The 14,493-nt window shown below is 42.2% G+C and overlaps 1 protein-coding gene across 1 annotated transcript in view; it reads left to right on the plus strand.

The window, feature by feature from the left end:
* PRTFDC1 (phosphoribosyl transferase domain containing 1) overlaps positions 1 to 14,493 on the plus strand; it is a 90,844-nt gene that overhangs the window by 1,963 nt on the left and 74,388 nt on the right. Inside the window, exons 2-3 of the mRNA XM_047739967.1 lie at positions 7,833 to 7,939; positions 13,970 to 14,153. Of these exons, the coding sequence (XP_047595923.1) occupies positions 7,833 to 7,939; positions 13,970 to 14,153 (291 nt within the window). The remainder of the gene's footprint in view (positions 1 to 7,832; positions 7,940 to 13,969; positions 14,154 to 14,493) is intronic.

Genomic DNA, 14,493 nt, shown 5'->3' on the forward strand with positions numbered 1-14,493 from the left:
AAAAAAAATTATAAACTGCTGTTATGGGTAGAAACTTGAAAATCCCCATATGTAAGAGTGCCCAGCAGAAGTCCGATAAAGAGACCGAGACTGAATAGCAAAGCCCAAGAGGACAGACAGGGTGGTAGGCATCTAGGGAAGGGAGTTTTGTGGAGGGGCGAGAGGGCCCCTTAAGAGCGGCAGATGCTCCAGGAAGAGCAAATAGGACAAAGATGGAAAAGAGGCCATTGTATTTAACAATTGCAAAGCCATTAGCCTTGAGAATCATTTAAACAACCATCCCATCAGTAGAATGGCTACAGTATAGCACTACTCTTTAATAATATATGCTCTTAGAAAGGAATTAGGTAAATTGATATGACTAATAAGATGGGCGGATTGTTAAAATCTAAAAAGCGAATTATGGAAGAGTATAAATAGCCCAATCTATTAGTATCAAAAGAAGCGCTCTGAGAAGCAAGGTAATTTTGTGAGAAAGACGGTGTGAGGCAGTGAGAGGACCTCATGAGAGGTTGGAAACAATGTGTCATGGGGATGACCCCTGCATTTATGCTATTTTCTCCGATAGAGCTTGGCATCGTCAGAGGAACTCAAGCTGGATACAGGTAGGGAAGGCAAATTCAGAGCGAGTTCAGCGTTCTGGGGAAGCCCGTGGCTTCCAGGGTAGAAATGAAAGGCAAAGTTTAAGAAGATACCTATACAGGGAAAATAGAGAGCCCTCAAGGATGGTTGCAAAAAAACCAAAGGGTAGGTTTAGTACCAGTGGAGAAAAGGAGCAGGTAATGATAGCGAGCGTTTACTGAGCACTTACTATGTGGTTTCCCTGTATTATTCATTAACTCCTTGCAAATCCATGAGGGAGGACTATAATGATCTCCGCTTTACAGAGGGGGAAACGGAGGCCCTGAGACATTAAGAAAAATCTCAAGGTCACATAACTAGCAAATGACAGAAGCAGAATTGAAGTCAGGGTTTACTTACAGTGCCACATAGAAAGCTGTAATTGCAGGAAGTCCTTTGAAGGTGGGACTGCTCTAGAAGATGGGATGTGGCATGACGATGAAGTAGTTTGGGTTAAGGCAGGTGAAGGAGCCACTGGATATAGTGTCTAGTAGGATGATGGAGGCAGGTTCGGGGCTGTCCAGGAATGAGGTGCAGAAGAAAATTCTGAGTTGGTAGGAACTTTGTGAAGAAGATGGGGGGGGGTGTTGCATAGAGCCAGAGGACATAAGCATAAAACAAGAAGTAGAGTTGGTGCTAAAGAAGGGACTATTAAGAGATTTAAGATGGCTGTTGCCTACAAATGGCTCTCTGTTGAATCGGGGAGGTAGGACATTAGTAGATTCTTAACAGTAAGCGGTAGGAAATGCTCATTGCCAAAAAAGAGTTGTAGACCCTGAATTCAGGAACTTTGCTCAAGATTGAGTGGTCCTTTGATCTGGAGGCAGTGAAGTCACCAGCCCGTGATTAGCACATCTTTGTTCCCATTTAGGGAGAGATAAAGATCTCTACTCACCTGGCCTTTTGGGACCAGGTTCTTAGATATGTTTTGTTTCTGCCAAAGCACTGTCAAGAGAATCATAGCTAATACCTACGTAGTGAGTTTGGAAGGAAGAAGAAGAAAATAAAATCTAAAATAATTGTTGTGTTTCTCTTTTGGGTCTCCCCCTGCCAAAGTATTGGGGCAGTATTGGAGATAAGTAATCAGATAATCCTTTTAAAACCCAACTTTACCAGGTTGGGTGCCACAGAAGAGGAAGGCTTGTGTGATAACAAGGTGTCATTTGGTCTTTATAGGTCTTTATTCCTCTAGAGCAGAATCTGGAGCCCCTCTTTTAGGGATCAGCTTCTACACATGGTCTCAGCGTGTGGTTTGAGGCGCCCATCACAGCATGCCTCTTTGCCTGGGCCAGTCGATGTTTGATGTTCCAGTGTAGGGATTCCTGGAAGTGGAACTGAGGGAGGAGACTCTTTTCCTCCCTGACGGTCGAGGGGTAGATGTAAGCCTGAAAATTGTCAGCACCCATGGTCACTGCCTGAAGGAGAGAGTAGGGCCCGGCCTGTGGGGCTCAGAGACAGAGAAGAACAGAGATTTGCTTTTTGTATGTGTTTCCAAACTACTTTTCTCTGTGGGGGGTTGGGGGACCTGAAAAATGGTGCGAGAAATATACTAAGCAAAAAAATTATTTGTAATGGCTTAGAAGGCAGGTTTTCAATACACCTTCAAATGGGAAAAAAGAGATGTCGAATGAGTTCTGGGGTTTGAATTTTGTATAAAATGGCTCAGTTAATGTGTTTGTCACTTCCCCAGCCTAGCCATGCTTTGTGTCTTTGGACAGAGAAAGCATTGTTCTGACTAAACTTAGAGCATATTATCTGTGATACTGAAACTATTTAAAGATTTCTTGTTTTGATTTTTTAAAAAGCAGATGAATAACATAATTATCTACAGTTCATAGCAGCCTCTGTTCCTTTAGCTTTAGGACTTATTTGCAATGCAATTTGCATGCACCATTAAGAATTACAAGGAGTAAAGCAGTAGCTTCCCTTTAAAAAAAAAAATATTACTTTTTCTTCTCCATGATAAGTGTACTCTATAATCCCCATCGCCCGTTTCACCCATCCCCCCACACCTACTTCCCGCCTGGTAACCAGCATTTGTTCTCCAGAATTAAAGTCTGTGTCTTGACTTGTCTCTCTCTGTCTTTATTTTTCCTTTGCATATTTGTTTCATTTCTTAAATTCCACGTATGAGTGAGATCATATGGTATTTGTCTTCCTCTGACTTACTTCACCTAACATAATACTCTCTAGTTCCATCCGTGTTGTTGCAAATGGCGAGATTTCACTCTTTTTAATGGCTGAGTAATATTCCTCTCTCTCTATACACCACATCTTTATATGTTCATCTGTCGATAGATACTTGGGCTGCCCCCCTAGTTTGGCTTTTGTAGATAATACTGCAATAAATATTGGGGTGTCTGTATTCCTTTGAATTAGTGTTTTTGTATTTTGGGCATAAGTACCCAGTAGTGTGATTTCTGGATCGTAGGGTGGTTCTATTTTTAATATTTTGCAGAACCTCCATCCTGCTTTGCACAGTGGCTGCCCCAGTTTCCATTCCCACAAGCAGTGCATGAGGGTTCCTTTTTCCCCACATCCCTGCTAAGACCTGTTGTTTATAAACCAGTAGTTTATCTCTAATCGTCTTTTTATCTCAACAAGGAAAACTCACTATTTCAAACTCATTGGAAAAGGCAAGTTTGGATTACAGAATAGTTTTAGAGAAATGTATTTCTTCTAGTTTTTTTTTTTTAATAGATTTCTTTTTTTTTTTTTTTATTTGACAGACAGAGATCACAAGTAGGCAGAGAGGCAGGCAGAGAGAGAGAGGAGGAAGCAGGCTCCCTGCCGAGCAGAGAGCCGGATGCGGGGCTCGATCCCAGGACCCTGGGATCATGACCTGAGCCGAAGGCAGAGGCTTAACCCACTGAGCCACCCAGGTGCCCCGTATTTCTTCTAGTTTTAAATGTGTAACTTTAACTAGGGTAACAAGACATTGGCAAATAGGTTGGAGGCCTATTTGTAAATTAATTCTGTATTAATTGATTCTGTAAATTAATTCTGTAATGTAAATTAATTAAGACCTTTAATTTGCAGGTTAACTCATGATGTTTCAGCATACCTATAGACTAGAGGACGATGTGAGAGTTTTATTTCCGTGATATATCTCACTGAATCCTCACAATAGCCGTGAATGACTGGCAGTGACTCCATTTTATAGATGAACACACTGAGGCACAGAGAGCTAAAGCCCTAAGTGAAGTCCAACACTATAAGTCCCCCTCCCAACATGCACTGGATTTCTAAGTCTGGGTGCTTGACCACTGTGCCAGGCCACCTCTGACGACAGGTTACCATGATAGCTCTTATCAATAGGGTGATTTTGCCATTTGCTTATCATTCTTTTCTTCTTCTTTTTTTTTAATATTTTATTTATTTATTTGACAGATAGAGATCACAAGTAGGCAGAGAGCCAGGCAGAGAGAGAGAGGGGAAGCAGGCTCCCTGCTGAGCAGAGAGCCCGATGTGGGGCTCGATCCCAGGACACTGGGACCATGACCTGAGCTGAAGGCAGAGGCTTTAACCCACTGAGCCACCCAGGCACCCCCTTTTCTTCTTTTTGACATTAGTTACTAGGCACTTATTATACATCAGGAAATGTCCTAGGAGCTCTAAGTAAATTATCTCTCTCTTTCTCTTCCGTTTTGTTTGTTTTTAAACAATAGACAGGTATTTCTGATAGTTCTGGAACTTGCAAGTCCAAGATCAATGTGCTGGTTGATTTCATTCGTGGTTAGGACTCTCTTGCTGGCTTATAGATAACTGCCTTGTTCTTCTTATTGTGTCCTCACATTGTGGGGGAAGAGAGACAGAGGAAGAGGGGAGAGGGACGGGGAGAGAGAAAAAAGAGAGCGAGCGAGTGCGCGTCTGTGCTGGAGAACTCCCTGGTTTTTTCTTGTAAAAGCACTAATTCCATCATGAGGGCTCCACTCTCATGACTTAATTATTTCCCAAAGGCCCCACCCCCTCATGTCATCACCATGGGGGGTTAGGGCGTCAATACCTGAATCCGGGGGGTGGGGGAGCACCATAGACACAGCTTCCTTGCAGCAGCTCCTCAAAATGGGGTTATTCCTGCCTGCTTTGGAGACTCGCTGTTCTCTCTGAATCCTCACACCATAGGTTTTATTGTGTCTTATTTAAAGGAGGGGGAAACTGAGTATCCAGCAGGGTGAGTACTTTCCCTAGCATCACAGCCAGTAAGGGTCAGCGCTAAGCTCTAGAACACAGAGAGGAATGTAGGCTCTGAGGTGTAGCCAGAGCCGTGGGGGCCGGCAGTGGGGGGTTGGGGGCAGGGCAGTAAAGGATTTGCACGGTAGGAAGAATGGGCTCAGAAGACCACTAGTTAATGATGCCACCACCTGGAAGGGCTCCAGGAAGTGGAGTGGGGAGTGTGTGTGTGTGTGTGTGTGTGTGTGTGTGTGTGTGTGTGTGGTCTGGAAGGGGAGCCAGAAAATGCCGTGTACTTGAATGATCTCCCGGGGGCCTCATGCTGGTTGGGGTTCTTGTCTGGCCTCTACCGGGGCTTGCCGGGGGATCTTCAGCAGGCGCCTCACGTCCAGCTGGCGTTCAGGCTCTGACAGGGGACGGTGGTGTCAATGGTTACAGCAGGCCCATGGAGGTCTCAGGGCCAGAAAAGAGAGTTGCTCTGTGCAAATTCAATAGTTGCACCGAGCCAATTTGCAGATAGAGACAGAGCTTATGTGATACTTTTCAAATATGCAGATGGCACACACCATTTGGCCAACAGTCTGCCGCTGGTAGATTTCTAGAGCCTTGAGCCGCGGTGCTCTTGATGTAAGGAGGCAAATCGAGACAAATCAGTTGGGTTGGAGCTCAGGTAGTATTGGGTAGTCTGTGGATGGAGAATGTGTCAGTCATTAACCCACTGAGCATTTTTGAGCACTTACTGTATTCCAGATCTGTGTTCTGAGTGCCGGGGTTTCAACAGTGACTCAGACATGGTCCCTGTCAGAAGGCCCTGACGTTCTAGTGGGAGGAGACAAGACAAGAGCACACATAGAGACATACATGTGTCACATCCAGTGGGAACAGATGCTGGGAAGGAAAGTAAAGCTGGGGAAGAGGGATATAGAGATGAGTAGGAAAGAAAGGGGGTGCTATTTTCTATAGGGGATCAGCTAAGTCCTCTCTGTGGAGGTAACATTGAAGTCAGGGCTTGAAGGAAGTGAAGTGTAAGCCATGTAGAAATCTGGGGGAAGAGTATCCTAGGCAAGATATAGAGCAGGTGCAAAGCTGTTGAGATAGGGGCATGCCTGGCATGTTCAAGGGTCAGCAAGAAGAATGTGGCTGACGCACAGCAAAGGAGGAAGAGAATGCTTGTAGATAAGTCAGAGAGGTGGCCCCCGTGGGCCATGGTGAGGGCTCTGGGTAGTTCTCGGAGAGAAGTGGGAAGCCCCTGAAAGAAGATGAGTAGAAGATGGCAGTCACGTTGGAATGGGGTGGGGGTGCGAGGGTGGAAGGCAGGGAGGCAAGTCTGACAGCTATGGCAGTGATCCCTGCAGAAATGATGGTGGTGCAGACTGGGAGGTAGCAGTTGGGATGCTGACAGGTGGTCCTGGTTAAATTTTGAAGGAATTGATGATAGGATTTGCCAATGCGTTACATGAGGGAATGAAAGGAAGAAGTCGACAACAACTCCAACATTTTGATCTGAGTGAGTAGAAAAATATGTTGTCTTTTGCTGAGATAAGGAAGGGATACATTTGGAAGAAAATGCCCTTAGGTTTGGTTTGGCTGGCATTCCAGAACCCAGAACTGGGGTGGGTCTGGGTGGGGATTGGACCATAAGTTGCCCTTCCAAAACCGGAGCTAAGGTTTTGAGTCCTGGGTGAGGAAAAGGGTGGAGAGCTGGGGGACATGCCAGAATTAAATGAAGGGCAAATGGGTTCTATTACAGATAAGAACCAGTGAGCCAGAGGCTGGAGGAGGCAGGAGTCTTCTCAAGGAGCCTGAATGGGAGTCTTTGGAAAGACAGAGAGCTACGACGGTCCTGTCTATGAGGAGTTTGAGAGAGATCAGAGGGTAGGAGCAGCTAGCAAGACCTCCAGAAATAAGTGAGGCCTGACCTGAGCTTCTGCGGGAGGGGGTTGAACTTGGGATACAGAGAGAGAGAGAGAGAGAGAAGGAAAGGATATAGGTGCAAGAAAGACAAACGAACAGGACACAGAGCTGGGAAAGGTCATGACTGGACTGAAGACCCGTCTGAGGATGGGAAGGTGATGATGTAGGGAACTGGGCTGGAAAATTAGGCTAGCTCTGCATGATGAAAGCTTCAGGTTGAATAGAGGAGTCTGATGGAAGTGTGCAGGAGTCATCAAAGAACAGGAACCCGCAAGACGGCCGTGGAATGAGTTGAGTGCTAACACTTCCCTAGTGTATCCTTTCTCAGTGATCTGAAAGTAAAAGTAACTCACTCTTCACCTTCATTTTCTCTCCCACATCTTTGCTGTTCTAACCATAAAACTTTCACATCCAGTGCTAAGCAAGGGGAAGACTGGGTAGTACTCTATTCCCTACATGAATAGGCCAATTTTTTGGAACAGTTTTTCCCGATAGGACTGACAGAAGTTCCCACCATAGTATATCATTCTGAAGTGTTTACTGTAATGACTAGACCACCCAGAGGTGTGTGTCTACACACTAATCCCAGGATACATGTACTTTAATAGGTAATCTTTCCCAGGCAGGTGAGGCATTTACAATGCATAGAAATTTAATAGCATATGTAATAACATTTATAATAATGTATGATCAGACTGTCCACATTTATAAGTCCATAAGTCCAATATTCTTATGAACATAGTGTTACTTATATTCACTATGCTATATAATTTAGATATTATATTAGATATGCTATATAATTTAGATATTACAACCATTAAAACAATACTATTAGACTAACTGTAAGACATCAAGGGGCTATTTCTTTGTACGATGCCAAAAGTTAGGAGTGGAATTCTCTGTTCCTTTCAGTCCTAGATCCTTTACCAGGTTTCGTGAAACAAATTACTTTCCCCCACTGGGCTTTTCACAGGTTGACACAATGTAATCTAATGTCATATTGATCATCAGATCTCATCTCTGTTTTTAATGTTATTCTTTTTTTTTTTTTCAAATGATGCCCATTTTTTACTTATTTATGTCTTACAAGGAAAATATTGTAACCAAGGTAATTTGACTTACAGATTATGGACGATTGGCCAGGATATGACTTGGATTTATTCACATACCCACAGCACTATTATGGGGATTTGGAATATGTCCTCATACCTCACGGCATCATTGTGGACAGGTGAGTGTTATTTCTTGTGTTAGTCTTGGTCCTGCCCTGGCTGGCCCCCTCTTGTGCGAATCATATAATACACTTTACAACGCTATTCCTGAGTCTTTCTAGAAATAGTTCTGTGTCGATATATATATTTTTTAATTTGTCAGACAGATATCACAAGTAGGCGGAAAGGCAGGCAGAGAGAGAGGAGGAAGCAGGCTCCCCGCTGAATGGAGAGCCCAATGTGGGGCTCGATCCCAGGACTCTGGGATCATGACCTGAGCCAAAGGCAGAGGCTTTAACACACTGAGCCACCCAGGAGCCCCGATATATATATATATATATATTTAAAGATTTTATTTATTTATTTGACAGACAGAGATCACAGGTAGGCAGAGAGGCAGGCAGAGAGAGGAAGGGAAGCAGGCTCCCTGCTGAGCAGAGAGCCCGATGCGGGGCTCGATCCCAGGACCCTGGGATCATGACCTGAGCCGAAGGCAGAGGCTTTAACCCACTGAGCCACTCAGGAGCCCCAACCCCGATATATTTTTTTAAGGGTATATGGGAATTCTTTTTTTTTTTTTAAGATTTTTATTTATCTATTTGAGAGAGAGAGTGAGAGAGAGCATGAGAGGGGAGAAGGTCAGAGGGAGAAGCAGACTGCCCATGGAGCTGGGAGCCCAATGCGGGACTCGATCCTGGGAATCCTGGATCATGATCTGAGCTGAAGGCAGTTGCTTAACCAACTGAGCCATCCAGCCGCCCCTTGTGCTGATAATTTTAAGTTCTGTGCGCACACACACACACACACACACACACACACACACACATATATATATGTTATTATACATAACAGCCTCAAAATAACAATATTCTGCACAAACTGATAAAAACAGCGTTTGGGAAAGCATTGCTGTTTACCTGAGGACCTTTGTCTTGCATTTTTCACAGACGCTTGAGTTAACAAGGGATAATTAACAGGTGAACTTTGCCTTCACGGGACACACCCCTGCAGCCCTGGCTTTTCCTGCAATTTGGCACATATCTCGGATCAACCAGTGTATCACAGATCGGCCAGTCTGTGCCCGATTATGGTTTCCAGGCAGTGGTAATGTTTTGGGAATAGGCCTATTTTCAACTTAAAAATATCTGCACAGAACTATTTCTAGAACACTATTTCTAGTTCTCTCTGACCCATCTATATAGAGATGCTTTAGCTCCTTCTTAGCCAACTGGCTTTCTAAAAGCCAACATTTTCTCGCCTGTTGTAAGCCCTTAAGTCACCATTTGTTTCTTGGTTTTCAGAGAGCATCCTTCGCTTGAGCCCACCCTAAGCATTAGGATTTAAAGGTCTTACCCCTTTCACAAAACTGCCTAATGCCCAGACTATAATCATTCCATGTACTTCTCTGTTTTCTTGTACAAAGATCAAATACTTAAGCCTTCACATTTACATGGAAAGCAAGCCTCACAGTGCACTCCCAGGAACACAGAGACTCTTTAGACACCCAGAAATGGGGGCAGGAGAGGCACTGGGGAGTAGGAGCAGATCGAAACTTTGGAAACTCCACGCTACCTTTTGTTCTTAAACCATAGTACTTCTGCCCCTATTTTTTTGAAAATCTGTTATATCCTTCTGAGTTAATATTTAACTTTATGAAACAAGTCCTTAGCCAAAGTAAAGTTTGGAAAACACTAGATAGTCACTATTCCCAGGATATTATCTTTTCATCAATTCCTGTCCAGAGCAAAAGGAAATGTCGTTCTTTCACTCCAAGATTTTTCCATTGGATAAGACTGGGATATTGTACATCCTCTCAAATGATAGTATATTATAAAAATAAGGTCTAGTTTGGAGTTTCTCATGGCCTAAGATGGCTTTCCGTGGAATACAAGTTGCAATCCTCAGAGGGAACAAAATGTCTGTGATCAAAGAAACTTGGGAAATTTTGCACCTCTCAGATGGCCAGATCCTCCTGTTAGTGATTTATATTGAAGATACAGAAATTCCTGCAAAAAAAAAAAAAAAAAGGAAGAAACCGGCTTGACTTTAACAATTAAGCCAACCTTTCTTGTGATTTATATTGAAGATACAGAAATTCCTGCAAAAAAAAAAAAAAAAGGGAAGAAACGGGCTTGACTTTAACAATTAAACCAACCTTTCTTGTGCAGTCCTTGCATTCAGCGTACCTCTTAATAACTCAGAGGCATTTTCCCCTTAACACCAATTTGGGAACCCCCTGGTTTAAAAAAATTCCTGCTTTTCTCACCTGCATTTTATGACTTTTAGTTAATTGCGTCCTGATCTAGTACGTGATTGGGCCCTGCTAAGACTACACGAAGCCAGTTCCCAGTACAGGAGACTTAACCAGTGAACTTGTTAAAATGTGCATTTTTTTTTTAAGCTTTTATTTATTCATGAGAGGGAGAGAGAGGAGAAGCAAAGGGAGAGGGACAGCGAGTCTGTGCTGAGTGCGGAGCCCCGCGTGGGGCTCGATCCCATGACCCCAAGATCATGACCTGAGTCAAAACCAAGAGTCAGATGCAGAATCCATTGAGACACACAGGCAACCCATAAAATGTGTATTCTTATGCTTTTTATGTCTGGAAATTCTGATTCGGTGGTCTGGGGTGGGGCCCAGGAATGAATTTATTAAGTGTAATTTACATGCTACAAAATTCACCCACTGTAGGTCAATGATTCAATGATGTCTAGTAAATGTTTATGGTAGGGCAAGCACAACCATCATTTTACAGTATTTCTATCATCCCCAAAAGTTTGTTTGTTGTCAGTCCCTATTCCTACTTCCAGCATCAGGCAGTCACTAGTCTGATTCATTTCTCTATAAATTTGTCTTTTCTGAACACTTCATATAAATTAAATCATACCATATCTAGATACTGATTTACCAATCAGTGGTTATTTGGATGTCGAATTTGGGGCTACTGTGAACAATGCATCTATAAAAATTCGCATGTAAGTCTTTGTGTGGATATACCTGTTCATTTCTCTTGGGTGGTTTCCTTGGAGTGGTATTCCGGGTTTCATGGTTAAGTTTAAGAAACTGCCAATTATTTCCAGAGTGGCTGTACCATTTTACATTTCTCCAGCAAGGATGAGGATCCCAGTTTCTCCACATGGTTACCAACATTTAGTATCGTCTATCCTTTTGACTATAGCCATGCTCATGGATGTATGAAAGTATCTCATTGTGTTTTTAATTTGTGTTTTCCTATTGTTTAGTGTGCTTTTTAGTTATTTATGTTTTCTCTGAAGAGATGACCATTGACGTCTTCTGCCATTTTTACACTGGGTGGGTTGTTTGTCTTCCTACTGAGTTGTAAGTGTTCTTTATATATTCTGGATATAAGTCCATTACCAGATATATGATTTTTGAATACACCACCCCCCATCGGTGGCTTGTCTTTTTATTTTCTTATCTGTATCTTTCAAGAAGAATGTTAGATGAAGTATTCTATAAATGCTAATTAGGTCCAGTTGAGTGATGGTGCTGTGTGGTTCAATTATATCCTTAGTGGTTTTCTGACTGCGGGATCTGTCAATGACTGAGAGAGGGGTATTGAGATCTCCAACTGCAGTAATGGATTTATTTATTTCTTGTAGTTTTGTCGGTTTTTTGACACTCTGTTGTTAGGTGCACGCAGATTAAGGATTGCTAGGTCTTCTTGGCAAATTGACCTCTTTATTAGTATATAATGCCCTCTTTATTCCTGATAATTTCCTTGCTCTGACATCTGCTTTGTCTGAAAGCAGGAAGCTACTCCTGCTTTCTTTGGATTAGTGTTGATATGGTATGTCCTTCTCCATTCTTTTACTTTCAATCTATCAGTATCTTTATATTTATAGACAACATATGTTAGGGTCTTTTTTTGAAAATCCACTTGGACCGTCTCTGTCTTTTGATTGGTATATTTCGATCATTCACATTTAAAGTGATTATTGATGTAGTTTGTTTAATATCTACCATATTTGTAATTATTTTCTGTTCATTGCCCTTGTTCTTTGGTTTTCGGGTTGTTGGGGTGTGGTTTTTTTTTGTCTTCCACTCTGTGGAATCTGTCCCACCTCCCCACCCCCATGGTATGTAGCCTCCAATAATACGCAGTTTATTTTTCTTGTTTTTACTTGTAAGCCTCACTTAGTAGGACTCACCCCTGTGTCTGAATAGTTTAGTCTTCAGTCTAAGATTGGTTAGAGATTGTACTCAAGCACCTCAAACCCACTAAGCTTCCACTTTCTGCTGATAAATGTGTGTGGGGGCTGGCAAGCACTTTCAAATTCCCAGCCTTTCCAAGTCTTCCCTGACTTTTATTGTTTCTTCTATTGTTTCTTGTGCTTCCTTGTGTCCAAGAAGGCTTACAGGCTCCATCATTCAGGAATGTATAGGAGCTGGTCTCATGCTGGTCTCTGCTGAGCATATGCATAGCTTCTGGTCAACTTGGTATATATGAAGAGTGTATTGTCTGTCCCTCTCCCCTGATGCTAACCTCCCAGAACTCCCTATCAAATCCCCAACTAGACTAGTCTGCTAGTTGCTCAAAGAGGACTGCAACTTCACAATAATGGGGCCATTGGCTCTCCCTGTTTACCGGCTACCAAGATAGCCATGCTAACTGGCAATGCTTCCTATGAGGGGAGCTCCTTCTGGCAGTGCCCCACCCTGGTTTAACAGCCTAGTTGAACAACGGAGCTGATGTGGGGTGCAGGGAGACAGGAGCACTCTCTGACAAGGATGCCACAGACTTGTCCTGTTTCTACCCATAGTTCAGTATTTTCAGGAGTAAATGATTCTCAGTTTGTTGTATGTCTCTCGTTAACTTCCAGAGTGCTGAAATGGTTGTTTTCAACAGTTTTATCTAGCTTTATAGTTACTTTTTTGTGGAGCGAAATGTGTTGACTGTCTCACTCTGTTATGCTGAAAACAAATGTCCCTTTTTGCAGACTATCTATCTGGCAGGCTGATGTCCCTTTTCTCAATGAGCATGTTTTGAGAAACATTGTCTGAAACCATGGTTGCCATTTACTATGTATAAGTTTATACATATGTATGCGTATACACACATATATAACTTACATATAAAATATATTAGGCAATATATGAGATATGTGGAACATATGTAATATAATGCTTTATAGATACAGATGTAGATACATATACATATATGTGTGTGTATATATATATGTGTGTGTGTATATATGTGTGTGTGTGTGTGTGTGTGTGTATATATATATATATATATATATATATATTCAGATCATTCATTTATCACATTTTAAATCTAATTCTATCTGAAGTGCCAGTAGGAATTTTTTTAAATATGCACCTTAGCTCCTGCCTCCATTCAAGGTTTTAATGTTGTGTGGATGCGTGGGCAATGGACTTCTGGACATGAAACAATTAGAAAAAATACAGTGACAGTTCCAAATCAGGCTTTGGGTGCCAGCCCAAGGCTGCAGTGTTGTCTACCTCCAGGAAGTCATCATTCACATGGTGCGCCCTGGAAATGGTGCCCCCCGGAATTGTACCCTGAGCTCCTTTCACATAGGTAATGTGCTATCTTTGTCAAATAGAAGACAGAGGTGATTCTTTTGATAGTTTCTGTGGGCTTGACTTTTCTTCCAGTCTCTTCTAACACTGTAAGGTGAGTCATTCTCCATGTCCTCTCTCTTTGCTATGACGTGGGCATAACATCACCAGGTACTTTCATAGCATTGTTAACAACCAGGCTCTGCAGTGATAAAATAATAGCATTCGTGATCTTTGACACATATTTTACACCTTACCCGTGTTTGTGACACCGAGGAACAAAAATATACGAGGGATGACATGGTTATCAGAAATAATGTTTTGAACACTCTCTCTTTGTCCAGTTTTAACAAAGCTGCTTTATCTGTAGGCTTCTGTCGCCCAAGCTCTCCTCCATGATCCCCTGTGTAATCTAATATGGGTAATGCATCATGCATTTTTTTGAAAGGGAAAAAAATACTCAGAAGTACTAATGCCTTAATATATCTTTTAATCCCTCTTTCAGAACTGAACGGCTGGCTAAGGATATTATGAAAGACATAGGATACTGTGACATTATGATTCTGTGTGTGCTTAAAGGAGGTTACAAGTTCTGTGCCGATCTTGTAGAACACCTTAAGAACATCAGTCGAAATTCAGACAGATTTGTCTCTATGAAGGTTGATTTCATCAGACTAAAAAGTTACAGGGTAAGTTCCTAATTCTGTTTTCATTTTATAATGTTTAGAATAAAGAACTTTCTAGAATTAAAAAATTGATAATCTGGTAAAAACAAAGAATGTCATTTTTTAAATTTGCAAGATACTGCAAGCTAAAATTAAAATAATATTGTTTGAGCAGAGAAAAAAACCCTCTTTCTGTTATCACATGTACGGAAAGAGGCTTCGGGAATGATTCATGCTTTCTTTTATGGTTATAAAGCTGAGTGGTTATTTCCTGATGACTAGCCTCACAGATGAGTGTGTTAACAATGACTGTTAAGAAAGTCCAGTGAGTGCTGACATGTTTCCGGTCTGGATGTCACCGTTG

The sequence above is a fragment of the Lutra lutra genome, chromosome 8 (genome assembly GCF_902655055.1).
Source record: "Lutra lutra chromosome 8, mLutLut1.2, whole genome shotgun sequence".
NCBI lineage: Eukaryota > Metazoa > Chordata > Mammalia > Carnivora > Mustelidae > Lutra > Lutra lutra.